Source organism: Nerophis ophidion, linkage group LG12 (genome assembly GCF_033978795.1).
Source record: "Nerophis ophidion isolate RoL-2023_Sa linkage group LG12, RoL_Noph_v1.0, whole genome shotgun sequence".
Classification (NCBI taxonomy): domain Eukaryota; kingdom Metazoa; phylum Chordata; class Actinopteri; order Syngnathiformes; family Syngnathidae; genus Nerophis; species Nerophis ophidion.
In genome coordinates this window covers 42,587,771-42,606,086 of record NC_084622.1, presented here as the reverse complement: position 1 = coordinate 42,606,086, position 18,316 = coordinate 42,587,771, and the positions used below count along the sequence as shown (strand labels likewise).

Genomic DNA, 18,316 nt, shown 5'->3' with positions numbered 1-18,316 from the left:
AAATGTTTTCCATAGTAAACTGTAAGCAATCTTAATGAGTAAATATGACAAAATATGCATAAAAAATTATAACTCTAATGGGTCAATCTTAAATTATGCCCATATAATTTCAATATTGCATTATTAGACAACAACCTTATGCAACACCTTATCTCTTATCGAATACATTGTCAGCTACTTCTCTATACTCCTATGTGTGTTAATGTGTTAATAATGTTTTATAAATAAATATTGTTTGTTAACAACGACCTACCGTATTTTTCGGATTATAAATCGCTCTGGAGTATGCGTCGCACCGGCCGAAAATGTATAGTAAAGAAGGAAAAAAAACATATATACCTCGCACTGGAGTATAAGTCGCATTTTTGGGGAAATTTATTTGATAAAATCCAACACCAAGAATAGACATCTGAAAGGCAATTTAAAATAAATAAAGAATAGTGAACACAGGCTGAATAAGTGTAGGTTATATGACGCATAAATAAGCAACTGCTATGTTAACCTAACATATTATGGTAAGAGTCATTCACATAACTATAACATATAAAACATGCTATACGTTTACCAAACAATCTGTCACTCCTAATCGATAAATCCGATGAAATCTTCTTCCTCGATGTCGCTTCTGAACAACTCTGCCAACTCCAAAGGTATGCGACGCTTGCAATTGTCGTTTTCTGCTGCATATTTCACTACGTCCAGCTTGTAATCTGCAGTACATGATTTCCTTTTCGGTGCCATTTTGTTCAGCCCTTCTCAGTTTTTATAAGTTACCGTCAACGATGAAATGATCCATTTTAATAGCTACGGCAGTAGCATATAGCATGTAGCAGTTAGCATTCCATGACCCACATGCACTTCTGCCATGACCCTCCCCCGCCGAATTCTTATTGGTTGACGTGTGTGTGACGATTGCTGACATTTTCTTGGTCTCTTCCGCGAATGAGATAAATAATATTATTGATATTTTACGGTAATGTGTTAATAATTTCACACATTAGTCGCTCCCCCGACCAACTATGAAAAAAACTGCGACTCATAGTCCGATAAATACGGTAATAATGATTAACTGTGCTGTCCAGTTATCTTGATTCCATACACTCCTAAGTCTCATTTGCAAGTACTGTATTATACAGTAAGTTTGCATGCATTTACAATTCCAAGACATTTGATGACAGAGTTTAGACTACGGTGTGCCGCATAGTCACGGGATGCAAAACAATAACATATATCCCCATTATTTATTATTTACTTTTTAAATTATATCTCAATTCTGTACACTACTGTTGGAATTTTATTTTTCCTGAGAGAACTGTCTTAAAGGAATCAATGAAGTACTATCTATCTATCTATCTATCTGTCTGTCTGTCCGTCTGTCCGTCCGTCCATCCATCCATCCGTCTATCTAGTCTGGGTGTAGTCTTTGCCATAAAGCAAGGGGCTTGTTAGGCCCTACAAAGTGTTCATACTGTTAAGTATTGTACAGGTACTTACTACCACACATCAGCTTTTGATTGTAACTTGCATCTTTGTCATACTCTTCGTTACCATATTTAGAGGTGTTGAAATCACCATTTAAATCGCTAATGCTAATCAGTAACATTAAATTAAGAAATCCAATGTAAATTGGCATCAAGCTAGTGCATTTTGAAAAGTGGAGCCTTCCTGTACGTTTGAGTGCTTTTTCTATCAAGCATGCTTGCTTGGTTGGCAAGGAAAAAAGTAACATTACACAGAGATAGTCCGACTGAGTGCACTCAAAGTGCTGCTTGTGTGCTTGTTTGCCTGTCGAGTGTTTGAGCCGGCCCAGTCTGCAACTGGATGTGACGTTATGTCCAATAAACTTATCGAAATATCGCACCATTTGATTTTACGAGATTCGACGGAATTTGGTCCATGCCTTTAAAAGTACCAAATTTGGTACCCGTCCCTAATCCTCTGTGATCCCAACATAGATGTTTTAAAGGCGGAAAACTGAATAACCAGACCCCGCAAAGGGAGGACATGCAAACTGCACACAAAAAGAGCCAAGCTGACACCAGTAAGAACTATCTTGCATGGATCCAACAGGGAAAACATCCCACTTTGTTACTTTCGTCCACGTTTTTGTGCAGTTTGTGCACTTAAAGGGGAACATTATCACCAGACCTATGTAAGCGTCAATATATATCTTGATGTTGCAGAAAAAAGACCATGTATTTTTTTTAACCGATTTCCGAACTCTACATGGGTGAATTTTGGCAAATTAAACGCCTTTCTGTTTATCGGTCTTTTAGCGATGATGTCCGAACGTGACGTCACCGAGGTAATACAGCCGCCATTTTCATTTTCTCAGCTCTGTTATTTTCCGTTTTTTCGACTATTTTTTGGAACCTTGGAGACATCATGCCTCGTCGGTGTGTTGTCGGAGGGTGTAACAACACTAACAGGGAGGGATTCAAGTTGCACCACTGGCAAGAAATCTGCCGCCAGACCCCCATTGAATGTACCAAAGTGTCTTCACATTTGACCGGCGATGCTAAGACAGACATGGCACAGAGATGTATGGATAACCTGCAGATGCATTTGCAACGATTAAGTCAACGAAATCACAAAGGTGAGTTTTGTTGATGTTGTTGACTTATGTGCTAACCAGAAATATTTGGTCGCAGCATGACTGCCAGCTAATCGATGCTAACATGCTACGCTAATCGATGCAAACATGCTATTTACGCTAGCTGTATGTACATTTGAAACTAGATACCCACATTTAATGCGAGAAAAACACTTACCAATCGACGGATTTAAGTTGCTCCAGTGTCACAAGATGCGAAAGTCCTGATCGTTTGGTCTGTGAAGTGAATTATATTTATATAGCGCTTTTCTCAAAGTGACTCAAAGCGCTTTACATAGTGAAACCCAATATCTAAGTTACATTTTTAAACCAGTGTGGGTGGCACTGGGAACAGGTGGGTAAAGTGTCTTGCCCAAGGACACAACGGCAGTGACTAGGATGGCAGAAGCGGGGATCGAACCTGCAACCCTCAAGTTGCTGGCACGGCCGCTCTACCAACCGAGCTATACCGTCTGCACATTTTACCGGCGATGCTAATAAGGCAGCCATGCTATGGGCCACTTCATTAGGTACACCCATGCTATGGCCGAATAGCGTCAATAGCTATTCGCTCATTAGCTTCAATTTCTTCTTCAATTTCGTTTTCGCTATCTGCCTCCATACTCCGACCATCTGTTTCAATACATGCGTAATCTGTTGAATCGCTTAAGCCGCTGAAATCCGAGTCTGAATCCGAGCTAATGTCGCTATATCTTGCTGTGGTAACCGCCATGTTGTTTGTATTGGCGGCCCTGTATGACGTCACAGGGAAATGGACAGTCGCATCGCAAATAGCGAAAATCAAGAACTTTAAAGGTTTTTTTAGGGATATTCCGGGAAGTGTAAAATTTTGAAAAAAAACTTCGAAAAATAAAACAAGCCACTGGGAACTGATTTTTATTGTTTTTAACCCTTTTGAAATTGTGATAATGTTCCCCTTTAAATGCATGAAAAAATCTACAAGTTTCTGTAGAAAGGCAGAAACATTTACACTATTAGCATTATGTCGTATGCTTGTAAACATATCCACAGATGCTCATTTGCAGGAGAGGAGCTTAGATCAGGACTGCGCAAACAAAAAAGACTCTACTTTTGTATGCTGCCTGGACACACTATGCTTCATTTTCTATTCCCTCCGCTTGACAAGGACAGGTCACCTTAAGGTCCCTTTGGTTATGTCAGCCAGCCTCCAGCGCTGTCCTCTACAAAGTGCAGCACACAAGCCACGCTGCTGTGAGAGAATATGCTACCTGTCCCCCTCCTGCCCTGTCTCTCTCGTGCAGCAGAGGTCCAAACAGCTCCGGGGATGTGTTGTGACCTCGCAGAAAGTCAACTAGCCCAACGAGATGAAGTGTTATGGCTGTTTTGTTGTCGGTCCACAATCCAGGAGCAGTGGGGATGACAACCTATCAATTTAAAAAGACCTTTTGGACAAATTGGTGGGAGTTGTTCGTTTTCTGCTTATCGTGAACGTGCCCCAGTGCACTAAAAAGGGTCCCTAGACACGTTATTTGTAGAGATTGCTGTGGAAGAATTTAACGGCCTACTGAAACCCACTACTACCGACCACGCAGTCTGATAGTTTATATATCAATGATCAATCAATCAATCAATCAATGTTTACTTATATAGCCCTAAATCAGCAGTGTCTCAAAGGGCTGCACAAACCACCACGACATCCTCGGTAGGCCCACATAAGGGCAAGGAAAATTCACACCCAGTGGGACATCGGTGACAATAATGATCCAGTGGGACGTCTGTGACAATAAAGATTATGAGAACCTTAGAGAGGAGGAAAGCAATGGATGTCGAGCGGGTCTAACATGATACTGTGAAAGTTCAATCCACAATGGATCCAACATAGTCGCGAGAGTCCAGTCCAAAGCGGGTCCAACTCAGCAGCGAGAGTCCCGTTCACAGCGGAGCCAGCAGGAAACCATCCCAAGCGGAGGCGGATCAGCAGCGCAGAGATGTCCCCAGCCGATACACAGGCAAGCAGTACATGGCCACCGGATCGGACCGGACCCCCTCCACAGGGGAGAGTGGGACATAGAAGAAAAAGAAAAGAAACAGCAGATCAACTGGTCTAAAAAGGGAGTCTATTTAAAGGCTAGAGTATACAAATGAGTTTTAAGATGAGACTTAAATGCTTCTACTGAGGTGGCATCTCGAACTGTTACGGGAGGGCATTCCAGAGTACTGTGAAATATTAACATTGCAACACATGCCAATAAGGCCGGTTTAGTTTACTGAATTGGAATTTTAAATTTCTCGTGGAGTTTCTTGTTGAAAACGTTGCAGAATGATGACGCGTGCGCGTGACGTCACGGACTGTCAGGAAATGTTAGCGTAGAACTATTTGCGGCTAAAAGTCGTCTTTTTTCATCGCGCAATTAAACAGTATTCTGGACATCTGTTTTGCTGAATCTTTTGCAATTTGTTCAATTAATAATGGAGGAGTCAAAGTAGAAAGATGGAGTTGGGAAGCTTTAGCCTTTAGCCACACAAACACACGGTGATTCCTTGTTTAAAATTCCCGAAGGTGAAGCTTTACTATGGATCAGAGCGGTCAAGAGAACATGGTTCCCGACCACTTGTCAACCGGCAGGTTTCGGTGAGAAAATTGTGGTAAAAAGTCGCCTCTTACCGGAGATCTGTGGAGTTTGCGCCGTCCTTGTATCTGCCGTGACTTCCCTCAGACACTGACCTCAACACACCCGTGGACACACCCCTGCGACTATCAGGTATTATTTAATCTCACTAAAACACTAACAACACAATAGAAAGATAAGGGATTTCCTAGAATTATCCTAGTAAATGTGTTAAAAACATCTGAATCCGTCTCAATGCAATCGCCTTTTTTTTTTTTTTTCTAGTCCTTCGCTATCAATATCATCATCCACAAATCTTTCATCATCGCTCAAATTAATGGGGAAATTGCTGGTTTCTCGGTCCGAATAGCTCTTGCTGCTGGAGGCGCCCATTATAAACAATGTGAGGACGTGAGGAGGCCTCACCCTTGTGACGTCATCGTCTGCGACTTCCGGTAAAGGCAAGGCTTTTGTATCAGCACCAAAAGTTGCGAACTTTATCGTCGATGTTCTCTACTAAATCCTTTCAGCAAAAATATGGCAATATCGCAAAATGATCAAGTATGACACATAGAATGGACCTGCTATCCCCGTTTGAATAAGAAAATCTCATTTCAGTAGGCCTTTAAGACAGCAACACTATCAAACTCTTTTGGAATCTATGCTAATGTTCTTCAATCAATCAATCAATCAATCAATCAATGTTTATTTATATAGCCCCAAATCACAAATGTCTCAGAGGACTGCACAAACCACTACGACTACAACATCCTCGGAAGAACCCACATAAGGGCAAGGAGAATTCACACCCAGTGGGACGCCAGTGACAATGATGACTATTAGAACCTTGGAGAGGACCTCATATGTGGGCAACATATGGGATCGAAAGCAATGGATGTCGAGCGGGTCTAACATGATACTGTGAAAGTTCAATCCATAGTGGCTCCAACACAGCCGCGAGAGTTCAGTTCAAAGCAGATCCAAGACAGCAGCGAGAGTCCCGTCCCAGGAAACCATCCCAAGCTGAGTCGGATCAGCATCGTAGAGATGTCCCCAACCGATACACACCGTTCTTCTGGATCAAGTGGACAAACAAATCCTCCAAATGGCCAAAACCTTGTAGAAACCTTTCACAAGCCACAAGGTCTTGGACAGATGATCAATTCACTGTCTAATAGTAGAGACTTCATTCATGCAAGGTCCTCTTTTAATCCCGGGGTCACTAGTTGTGAAGTGGTTCATATAGTTGCCTTCCACCGAGCTTGCCTTGGTTTAATTCTGGTAAATACCGTATTTTTCGGATTATAAATCGCTCCGGAGTATACGTCGCACAGATGCAACTCAGTATTCTTCTTCCTCCAAACACGACGAGTTGAGTTTATACCAAAATGGATACATGGATGATACAGCAGAGGATTGGGAGAATGTCATGTGGTCAGATGAAACCAAAACAGAACTTTTTGGTATAAACTCAACTCGTCGTGTTTGGAGGAAGAAGAATACTGAGTTGCATCCCAAGAACACCATACCTACTGTGAAGCATGGGGGTGGAAACATCATGCTTTGGGGCTGTTTTTCTGCTAAGGAGACAGGACGATTGATCCGTGTTAAGGAAAGAATGAATCAGGTCATGTATCGTGAGATTTTGAGCCAAAACCTCCTTCCATCAGTGAGAGCTTTGAATGGTTGACCAAATACTTATTTTCCACCATAATTTTTCAAGTAAAATCTTTAAAATTCCTACAATGTGAATTCCTGGATTTTTTTGTTCACATTCTGTCTCTTAGAGTTGAAGTGTACCTATGATGACAATTACAGACCTCTGTCATCATTTTAAGTGGGAGAACTTGCACAATCGGTGGCTGACTAAATAATTTTTTGCCCCACTGCTGGGGCCCATTTTATTTTCTATATACATAAATAATCTTTGCAATAATTTGTCAAATGCAATCTATCGTTTTTATGCAAACAACACCATTATTTATTGCTGTTCAACCTGCATTACTTAAGCTTTTGAGTTTTTACAAGCTGCTTCTGATGTCATCCAGGCTCGCTTATTTGATCTGAAATCAGTTTTAAATACAAATCTCATTCAAGGGTGCTATTAGAAAATATTCCAAATATTGTAACATCAAATGGAAACCCTATTGAGCAGGTCTTAAATTACAAGTACTTGGGTTTTGCTCTTGATCAGGAGCTTTCATTTAAAGCCCATATTAACAACTTGGTCTCTAAGCTTAGGGTAAAGCTTGGTTTATATTTTCTCCCTTAAAGTCAGAAACAAATTGGTGACAGTGGCTATATTTGACCGTAATTGATTATGGAGACGTGCTTTATTATAGTGCTTCATTTAAATGCCTCCAGTCCTTGGACACTGTTTTTCATTCAGCTCTAAGATTTGTTACTGGCTGTCAGAGTCTCACTCAGCATCGTTAACTGTATATGAAATCAGACTTATCTTCATTGAGTGCACGTAGATACAGACATTGGCAGACTATCATTTATAAGGCTCTTTTAGGCTAAATGCCTCCATACTTGTGGACCTTGTTACAAAGAAAAAACAGCTCTTATGCTTTAACTGTTCCTCATGTACAAAGAGCTTTTGGCATTCCTGCCCCTCTGGCATGGAATGCGCCTTGCAGATGAAACTGAAACTCTCTGAACTACTTCCATTTGGAGCCTTCCATTTTAATCCTGAGGGACAGACAGTGAGAGACGTTTGCACAGTGCCTGTGTTTTTAAAAGGTGTACATATTGTTTTAAATGTATGTCTTAACATAAAACTTTTCTGCAACTGCTCTGTGATGTGCTGTTGACCTCTTGGCCAATTCAGCCTTGTTAAAGAGATCTTGATCTCAATGGGTTTCTTATCTGGTTAAATAAGGGTTTTAATAGCATGGGTTTAATTCCCCAAATCACCAGACTACCTAGAATTTAGGCCACACAGTGCTACGCTGATCGATGACATTTAAACTAATGATGTAAAGAACCACATTCACAGTAGAATACTGGTCATTGATATTTCAGATCATTTACCAGTTTTTACAGTTTATGACAAGAATTATACGAATATGCCTTCAGTCAAGCAAATTACATAAAGATGAATTAAAAGAGAGGAAAAGCTAATTGCGTTTAAAAACGCTATACTTAGGCAACACTGGGAAGATCTATATTGTAAATCAGATGCCAAACAGTACATATAATGAATTTTTTTTAGCTGTTTATATTACCGTATGATGAGTTTTGCCCAGCTTCACGGTGGCAGAGGGGTTAGTGCATCTGCCTCACAATACGAAGGTCCTGAGTAGTCAGGGTTCAATCCCGGGCTAGGGATCTTTCTGTGTGGAGTTTGCATGTTCTCCCCGTGAATGCGTGGGTTCCCTCCAGGTACTCCGGCTTCCTCCCACTTCCAAAGACATGCACCTGGGGATAGGTTGATTGGCAACACTAAATTGTCCCAAGTGTGTGAATGTGAGTGTGAATGTTGTCTGTCTATCTGTGTTGGCCCTGCGATGAGGTGGCGACTTGTCCAGGGTGTACCCCGCCTTCCGCCCGATTGTAGCTGAGATAGGCACCAGCACCCCCCGCGACCCCCAAAGGGAATAAGCGGTAGAAAATGGATGGATGGATGGATGAAGTTTTGCCCAATAATCCCATGTTAGAGCAAAATAAAATCAAAAGAATGCCCTTGGATTACAAGGGGACTGAGTAAGTCTTGTAAAAAGAGAAAAAAGATTATACACAGAGTTCTTAGGGAAAAGAACAGAAGAAGCAGAACATAAATTTAACATATATACAAATAAATTGACCAATATTCTAAGAACGGCTAAGAAGGAGTATTATAAAGAAAACTGAATAATACAAATGAAGTATGGAACATTCTGAACATTTATCTCGGTTGGTAGAGCGGCCGTGCTAGCAACTTGAGGGTTGCAGGTTCGATTCCCGCTTCCGCCATCCTAGTCGCTGCCGTTGTGTCCTTGGGCAAGACACTTTACCCACCTGCTCCCAGTGCCCCCCACACTGGTTTGAATGTAACTTAGATATCGGGTTTCACTATGTAAAGCGCTTTGAGTCACTAGAGAAAAAGCGCTATATAAATATAATTCACTTCACTTAAAAAGGAAGCCCGACAAATCAATTATCCAAAGTTTTTCATAGAAAATGATGTAGAGATGTATGACATGAGAGGACTGCCCATAAATTCAATGCTTTTTTTTTATTGCTAACATAGGAATGGAGCTTGCAAGCCAAATCCCTGATTGCAAAATGAATGATTAGAGGGAGCTTCCTCTCATGAAAACAAATCCACACACAATGTTTTTAAAACCAGTCGAAGAACTTGTAATGAAATGTATAGTGCAAAAAATGTAAAAACAAAACCTCCACTGACTATCAAGGGTTAGATATGACGTGAATAAAAATTGTAATACCACTAACTTACATATTCAATTTATCATTCCAAACTGGTACATTCCCCACAAAAATGAAAACGGCAAAGGTCATTCCTTTTTATAGACAGACATGTAAGAGGGATGTGTACTAGTTGTTTTTTTCCCTTGGCCTCAGTCTGGACCCCCTCTCCAGGGGCCCAGGCTTAGACCGATTTTTTTATCCTATTTTATATTAATCTTTTATTGGCGTGGCGCAGTGGTAGACAGAGGTGGGTAGTAACGTGCTACATTTACTCCGTTACATATACTTGAGTAAATTTTGGGATAAATTGTACTTCTACGAGTAGTTTTTATGCAACATACTTTTACTTTTACTTGAGTATATTTATAGAGAAGAAACGCTACTTTTACTCCGTTCCATTTATCTACATTCAGCTCGTTACTCGCTACTTTTTTTTAATCGATCTATTAATGTTTGTTTTGGTTAATGACAGAGCTTCAACGTAGAAGCTACGCATGCCTGCGTTTCACCAATCACATGCAGTCACTGGTGACGCTGGACCAATCAAACAGAGACAGGCGGTCACATGACCCGACTTAAACAAGTTAAAAAACGTATTCGGGTGTTACCATTTAGTGGTCAATTGTACGGAATATGTACTGTACTGTGCAATCTACTAATACAAGTTTCAATCAATCAATCCAAAGTGTAAAGGAAAAAAGACACTTTATTTCAACCGTACTTCCCGTCAAAAGCCTAAAAACTGATCGCACAGTTCCTGTCTTCACAATAAAAGTGCCGCTCCATCGCGCCTGCGCTAACAAAATAAGAGTCTCCCAAACCCTGCGCAAACAAGCTAGCAAACCACGGAGTTTGCCGCCAATGTATTTCTTGTAAAGTGTATAAAAACGAATATCGAAGCTGGACAGATAAGATGCCAAAAACCAACGACTTTCATGTGTTATTGGACAGAAAAGAGGAACTTTTTTTCTCTTCCAATTGAAAACGTGGAGGTCTGATTCCTATCATTGCAAGTCATCAGAATCAGGTAATACACCAACTTATATTCTTGTCTTCATGAAAGATAGGAATCTATATGTTAAACATGCATGTATATTCATTAAAACACCTTCAACATGTGAACAAAAACGGCAAAATAAATAAATATAAATTATATACTGTATATATAAATGTATGTATGTATATATATATATACATATATATATACATATATATGTATATATATGTATGTATATATATATATATATATGTATGTATATATATATATATGTATATATATATATACATATATATGTATGTATATATATATACATATATATATATGTGTATGTATGTATATATATGTATATTTATGTATGTATATATATATATATATATATTATATGATATGTGTGTGTATGTATATGTGTATATGAGGTAGATCACCTCGACTTGGTCATTTACTAAGTAATTGATGAACGTTGAAAAACTTATTGGGGTGTTACCATTTAGTGGTCAATTATACGGAATATGTACTGTACTGTGCAATCTACTAATACATGTTACAATCAATCAATCAAATCAATGAATGCCTACTGAGGCTATGGTGCTGTTAAGTTATGGTGGCTCAATGTGCCATTTATTTTATTTTTATTTTGATGTACTATTATTATTGTTTTAGTTGCTTAAGAGATATTCCTGGCTCTGAATTTGCTCATTGCTATATTTATGTTTTTGTGCATTATTTGTTGCCGTAAAGAGGTTACTCATCAGTTACTCAGTACTTGAGTAGTTTTTTCACAACGTACTTTTTACTTTTACTCAAGTAAATATTTGGGTGACTACTCCTTACTTTTACTTGAGTAATAAATCTCTAAAGTAACAGTACACTTACTTGAGTACAATTTCTGGCTACTCTACCCACCTCTGGTGGTAGAGTGGCCATGTGCAACCCGAGGGTATTTGGTTCAATCCCCACCTAGAACCAACCTCGTCACGTCCGTTGTGTCCTTGAGCAAGACACTTCACCCTTGCTCCTGATGGGTGCCGGTTAGCGCCTTGCATGGCAGCTCCCTCCATCAGTGTGTGAATGTGTGTGTGTGAATGGGTGAATGTTGAAATAGTGTCAAAGCGCTTTGAGTACCTTGAAGGTAGAAAAGCGCTATACAAGTACAACCCATTTACATGTATTTTTTTCTCCCATTCCCCCCACTTGTTTACCTGTATCTCACCTTTTTTGTAAGGGGCGCCGTAAGTTGGCAGACCCGTCAGCGATCCTGTTCTGTCTCCCTGTAATGTTTGTCTGGTCTTGAATGGGATTGTGCTGAAAATTTAAATTTCCCCTCGGGGATTAATAAAGTATGTCTAATTCTGATTATACAACTGGCAACAGACATTTCTTCGCCTGCTTAATTTTCAAAACATTTTGAAAAACTGTTCAATAATTGAATGGAAAACTTTTAATCCAGAAACACAAAATACTTTCTGAATGCCAGAATGGATTTCAAGCTAAAATATCAACTTCACGAACATTAATTGACACATTTGAGGAAACTTTCAATTCTTTAGACCAAAAAAAGTTTAGAATTGGAGTATTCGTCGATTTAAAAAAAGCATTTGACTCTATTAATCATAAAATTCTATTAAACAAATTAGAACAGTATGGAATCAGGGGAGTGGCTTACAAGTGGGTGGAAACCTATTCCACAAACAGCCATCAGTTTGTGTGACAAAATGACAGTTGCTCTTCATGTCTTCATATTCTATATGGTGTTCCACAGGGATTAGTTTTGGGTCTAACTCTTCCGGGCTACAGTATACACCCCCACTACCACCCCTCCACCCCCTTCATGCGTCGGTTGAGATGGGCGGGGTTTGGTGGTAGCAGGGGTGTATAATGTAGCCCGGAATAGTTTGGGATACATGGGATTCTGGGTATTTGTTCTGTTGTGTTTATGTTGTGTTACAGTGCAGATGGTCTCCCAAAATGTGTTTGTCATTCTTGTTTAGTGTGGTTTCACAGTGTGGCGCATATTAGTAAGAGTGTTAAAGTTGTTTATATCACAACCCTCAGTCTGACCTGTATGGCTGCTGAGCATGTATACCTTGCAGTCGCTTATGTGTATCTGCAGAAGCCTCATACAACATGTGAATGGGCTGGTAAGCTGTTTGTTACGGCTGTTGTTATCATAGTACGCCCTTAGTATTTTTAATTGGGTGTAAACAGACAGTCGAGAGAATGGTTGCTCTGAAACTCTGTAGTCTCCCGGAAAAATTGAGGTGGTTGGCAAATGTGATGTTTTCAAGCGGCATTCAAATAAAACTCGCGGGCCGCACTAATATTAAATTATCATATCAAGGTGTGGGCCGCGTGTCTGAGACCCCTGGCTAATACATAGGACAAAGCAAAAAAAAAACTTTGTACGCTGTGTTATTTCATTTTAAATTTCAAAAGAGTCTTGCGGCTCCCATAGTTTTCTTTATTTTGTGAAATGGGTCAAAATGGCTCTTTGAGTGGTAAAGGTTGTCGACCCCTGTTTTACATGTATAATATGGATCCGACTATGACTGAAACTATATTGTACTATTTCCTATACACCGCTTTTATTTTTAATTCCACTTTCTGTATGCCTCCATTTTCCACCACTCTACCTCTAGTCTGCGGACTGGCTCCCTCACCTGTTCTTGATTGACAATTAAGAGAAACACCTGTCCCAATCAGAAAGCCTCGTAAACCAGCTTTGTCAGTACGAAGGCGCAGAGTTATTTTCAACTGCAAGTGTGCTTTTTTCGAACAAAAGGAATTTTTACTTGCACATTGCCCTTTTGGTGCTTTATCCTGGGGTCAGGCCAACAACAGCAAGCCGCAAATCCAACAATTGGTCTATTAAAAGTGTCTGTAATTGGTGCTGTCAACTTAAATGATGAAGGTTGTGATACTCCTCCTTCCTTAATGTCTGAGTGCGTTATTGCATCGTCGTCTGCGGCCCTTTAATAAAGGTGCGAAAGAATATAGGTCACAGACTGGCTTGTAACTGATTGCCACCGTGTCCATCAATAGTGTGACCTCTTGGGAAGGCGACAGAAGCCACCCACAGTTTCTAAGCTACGCCTTTGGAGCAATATTACATGACGGCAATGCAAAGGTTGCTCCTTGGGGAAAAAATGGGGGCACACTGCCCAGAGACTGCCTGTGAGTAAATGACAATAATTAGAGCTGCTGTGCTTAGCTCCCATGGTTCCTCAACTGCAATGGAGAGCGAATTAAAGCCCCGGCAGAGACATTGATCCTGTTTGCCACTGTGTCCATTTGAGGGACATTTGAGCAGACATCTTCTTTTGTCGCCCTTTAACTGGCACATTCTCTCTAGTTCTGTGCCTCGGTCGGGACAAAAGGCCATGTTGATAGTGGTGGCAAGGAAGCACATTAAAAATTGTGATGAGGAAGCATGTGCGCTGCAAAGAGAAAGAAATGTGGAGATTCCCTTTGGACCCGGAGGCTTCGTCCGGGTCAGCAGTGTGTATGGAGCAGATAATATTCTGTTTATAGCTCAGAGTTATCATCTCTCTCTCTCTTTCTCTCATTCCAGCACTTCTACCTTATTCCCCTTTTATTTTTCATTTTTTCCACTGCACTATTAATATTTGAGAGCCTCATTTTATCTTTCCAGATTTCAATCAGCCTTTGTGGCCCAATCACACTTCTATTAGTTCACTGTGATTATAGAGGCCATACAGCGTTTACCTTTATTCTGTATTATTTCATTATTTACCTTGCAATCACCCACTCGTTTTATTTGGATGGCAAACATTCAAAAATTGTTGTTTCTGGGTTTTTTTTTTTAAAGTTAAAGGCCTACTGAAATGAGATTCTCTTATTTAAACGGGGATGGCAGGTCCATTCTATGTGTCATACTTGATCATTTCGCGATATTGCCATATTTTTGCTGAAAGGGTTTAGTAGAGAAAATCGACGATAAAGTTCGCAACTTTTGGTCGCTCTTAAAAAAGCCCTGCCTTTCCCGGAAGTAGAGTGCGTGACGTCACAGATTGTCGGACTCCTCACATCCACCCATTGATTACACTCATGGACGCCAGCAGCGCGAGCGATTCTGACCGATAAACCAACAATTTCCCCATTAATTGGAGCGAGGATGAAAGATTCGTGTTTGAGGATATTGATAGCGACGCACTAGGAAGAAAATTTAAAAAAAAAAAGCGACAGCTCCGGGCGACGGTAGTGTGAGCGTTTCAAATGAAATTAGACACATGCACTAGGACAATTCTGGAAGAGCCCTTATCTGCTTATTGTTTTAGTAGTGTTTTAGTGAGATTTTAAAGATTGTAAAGTCATACCTCGAGGTCAGATAGCTGCGTTGAACACACTTTGTCTCAGAGAGAAGCCGAGGAGCCAAGCTCACAGCTGCTGCAGAGCGACGAATAATCCACGGATGTCTTTGGTAAGATATATATCACAATTTCCCCATTCAAAAACATGCAGGTTGACGTAGAGAAAACATGTCCGCTAGACCGCTCTGCTTTCACAACAAACAAAGATACGCCGGCTGGGTCTCGGTGCTAAAGACAGCTGGAATCCCCCACTTTCCACCAACAGCATTGTTCTTTATAGTCTCCATTATTAAATGAACAAATTGCAAAAGATTCAGCAACAAAGATGTCCAAAATACTGTGTAATTATGCGGTTAAAACAGACGACTGTTTGTGCGCAGCGCTAATATTTCCTCACAGTCCGTGACGTCACGCGTATACGTCATCATTCCGCAACGTTTTCAACAAAAACTCCCGGGAAATTTAAAATTGCAATTTAGTAAACTAAAAAGGCCGTATTGGCATGTGTTGCAATGTTAATATTTCATCATTGATATATAAGCTATCAGACTGCGTGGTCGGTAGTAGTGGGTTTCAGTAGGCCTTTAAATGCATTGTCCTAATTCTGACCTTTGTCTATCTTTTTGTTTTACAGCTAGAACAGATCCAGAAGCACACATGGTACATGTAAGTAATCCTCCACTCCCTTCCTTCTCCACTGTTGTTGTTGTTGTTGTCGTCGTCCTGAGGGGAGCTATCACGTGATAAATGACTTTGAGTTTCGGGCATGTACACCGGTGCAAACCACGACTCCACTCTCGGGGTTGTGGGAGTAAATCGGTGGTGCTTGAAAAAGGATATAGAGCATGTGGAGCACTGCAGGCAATGAAGGGGACGTCGGCTGCTAGGTTTTTTTTTTTCGTTTTTTTTTCCGCTCTCTGTTGAAGTTTTATATCTCTGTGAAATTGGAGGCGTTTGTAGTAAACTTCACAACCATCTATTTTGTTTTGTAAAGGGTACACTGCCAGAGTTTCGGATGGCCAAGTAAAGATGAAATATGTGTATTAGTTGTGAGTTATTGTCTCTTGTCAGCGAAAGTCCTTTCAATCAGACAGTGACTGTCGTGTCAACCAGGAAGGCACAAGAGAGGAATGGGAAGACAAGAGGCTGAACCAGACACTGTCTGAACTAAAGTCTGAATGAATTGAGAACTTAAACCAGGTTTCCTTTGTAATGTTTAAAATGTTATTGATGGCATGTGCCCATTTAAATGTACATAATAAAACACGGATGCAGCGGAATGTGGGCAGATGGGCCATTCTGTCAAGGCCAGAGTATGATATAATTACAGTTCATCATATCACGCAATATGATGTTAGCAACGATTAATGTAATATCCTGTACATATTAAGAGGGCCTAATAAATGGGTTGGTAATTAACTTTAGCTCTCAAATCTATACAAGTACAACCCATTTATTTATTTATTTAAATCCTGCTCAATTGGCTCCTGTGTTGAACTAATAGTAAATGACTGTAGTTCTGAAGTCCAAAACGTCAGAGCTTTTACAATTTAGAAACTAATCTAAGATTTCAGGCGCAGCAATGAGCGGTCAGGACATTTTGTCTTCAGTTCAGCAAGCATCAAATGATTAACTCTGGATAAGTGTTTGGCTTTTTCTTTTGTCATTTTTTTTGGTACTCCTGACACAGTGATGAAGTCAGTGAATACTCCATCGTGTAGTGTTGTTGTTAGGTCTCTAGATTTTGCTGGGCATTGAATCCATCAAACCCGGACGGTTCCGATTGTCTTAGACAAAGTTTTGCCTCCGATCAGGCTTCACCAGCTCATGCTCCCAGACTTACAGGAGATAGGACAGCTCTAATGTTAAGTGAGAGCCTGGTGCAGGGTCCAAAGTATCTTTGGAGGGTTTGGACACTTGCTATCTATGATGATTCTAATCGACATGTAACACATTTCCTGGTGGTCTACAGTACATAATATGTACTGAATATGCTTTGCTGTAATTGTTGCATACATTTTGCCACACAGTCCCATTCAGAACCCTTTTATTGAGTGTCTGCAAAACGGTTCGTGTGTGGAGGTGTTCCCTTTTAGATTGCAAATTAAAGCACACCAAATCTATCAAAAAGTCAGAAAAGAGGAAGAGACCTTAGCTAGCACAAAAACAGTCAGTAACAGCAAATGGTAAATAAATGGTAAATGCGTTAGACTTGTATAGCGCTTTTCTACCTTCAAGGTACTAAAAAGCGCTTTGACACTATTTCCACATTCACCCATTCACACACACACATTCACACGCTGATGGTGGGAGCTGCCATGCAAGGCACTAACCACGACCCATTAGGAGCAAGGGTGAAGTGTCTTGCTCAAGGACACAACGGACGTGACTCGGTTGGTAGAAGGTGGGGATCAAACCAGGAACCCTCAGGTTGCTGCCTGCCTGCCTTCGCCACGCCGTCCCCAACCTTGTTAGTCCATCCATCCATCCATCATCTTCCGCTTATCCGCGGTCGGGTCGCGGGGGCAGCAGCCTAAGCAGGGAAGCCCAGACTTCCCTATCTCCAGCCACTTCGTCTAGCTCTTCCCGGGGGATCCCGAGGCGTTCCCAGGCCAGCCGGGAGACATAGTCTTTCCAACGTGTCCTGGGTCTTCCCCGTGGCCTCCTACCAGCTGGACGTGCCCTAAACACATCCCTAGGGAGGCGTTCGGGTGGCATCCTGACCAGATGCCCGAACCACTTCATCTGGCTCCTCTCGATATTCCATTCAATTGTATAAATAGCCAAAGGACCACTATTTGCACCACAGTAATAAGTAATAAGAGAACTTAAAGAAGATTACAAAGCAGACCTGGAAAGAATACGATTAGAACACAAATAAGACGTAAAAAGAGCAATAAGAGAACTTAAAGAAGATCAGAGAAAAGCAAAAAGAAGAATACAAAAAAGATCTGAGAAGTCTGCTTGAAAATATAGAAAGTCTGTAAAGTCCGAATAAAAACATAAGAAAAGACTTTCAGGAAATGCGCCAAGAAATTAGGACTGCAGTGAAATGAAACAACAACATGCTGAGGAATATCATAGATGAAATGGATCAGAATTAACGAATGACTGGGCACCGATTTAAACCAGGATCCAACGTGAAAGCTGTGAATAACGGAGGAGAACCGCATGACATAGATGTTTCCTCAGCAGAACAGCAGGTGGTCAATTTTCTGCAATCAAAGGAAATTTAAATTGACAATTCCATTGAAACATGCATCCCACTGAAAGGAAGAAACAACAACACCACTCCAGTCATCCTCTTGAAACTCTTAAACCAAAAAATCTAAAATGGCACTGCTGAAACAAGGAAAGAAGCTGAAGGGAAAAAATATGTGCATGAATG

At 40.6% G+C, this 18,316-nt stretch overlaps 1 protein-coding gene across 6 annotated transcripts in view; it reads left to right on the top strand.

Annotated features, from left to right (window-relative positions):
- LOC133563459 (serine/threonine-protein kinase BRSK2-like) overlaps positions 1-18,316 on the top strand; it is a 641,999-nt gene that overhangs the window by 520,194 nt on the left and 103,489 nt on the right. For all 6 annotated transcript variants that reach the window (XM_061917595.1, XM_061917596.1, XM_061917593.1 and 3 more), the window contains exon 9: positions 15,563-15,594. In XM_061917595.1, coding sequence (XP_061773579.1) covers positions 15,563-15,594 — 32 coding nt within the window. The remainder of the gene's footprint in view (positions 1-15,562; positions 15,595-18,316) is intronic.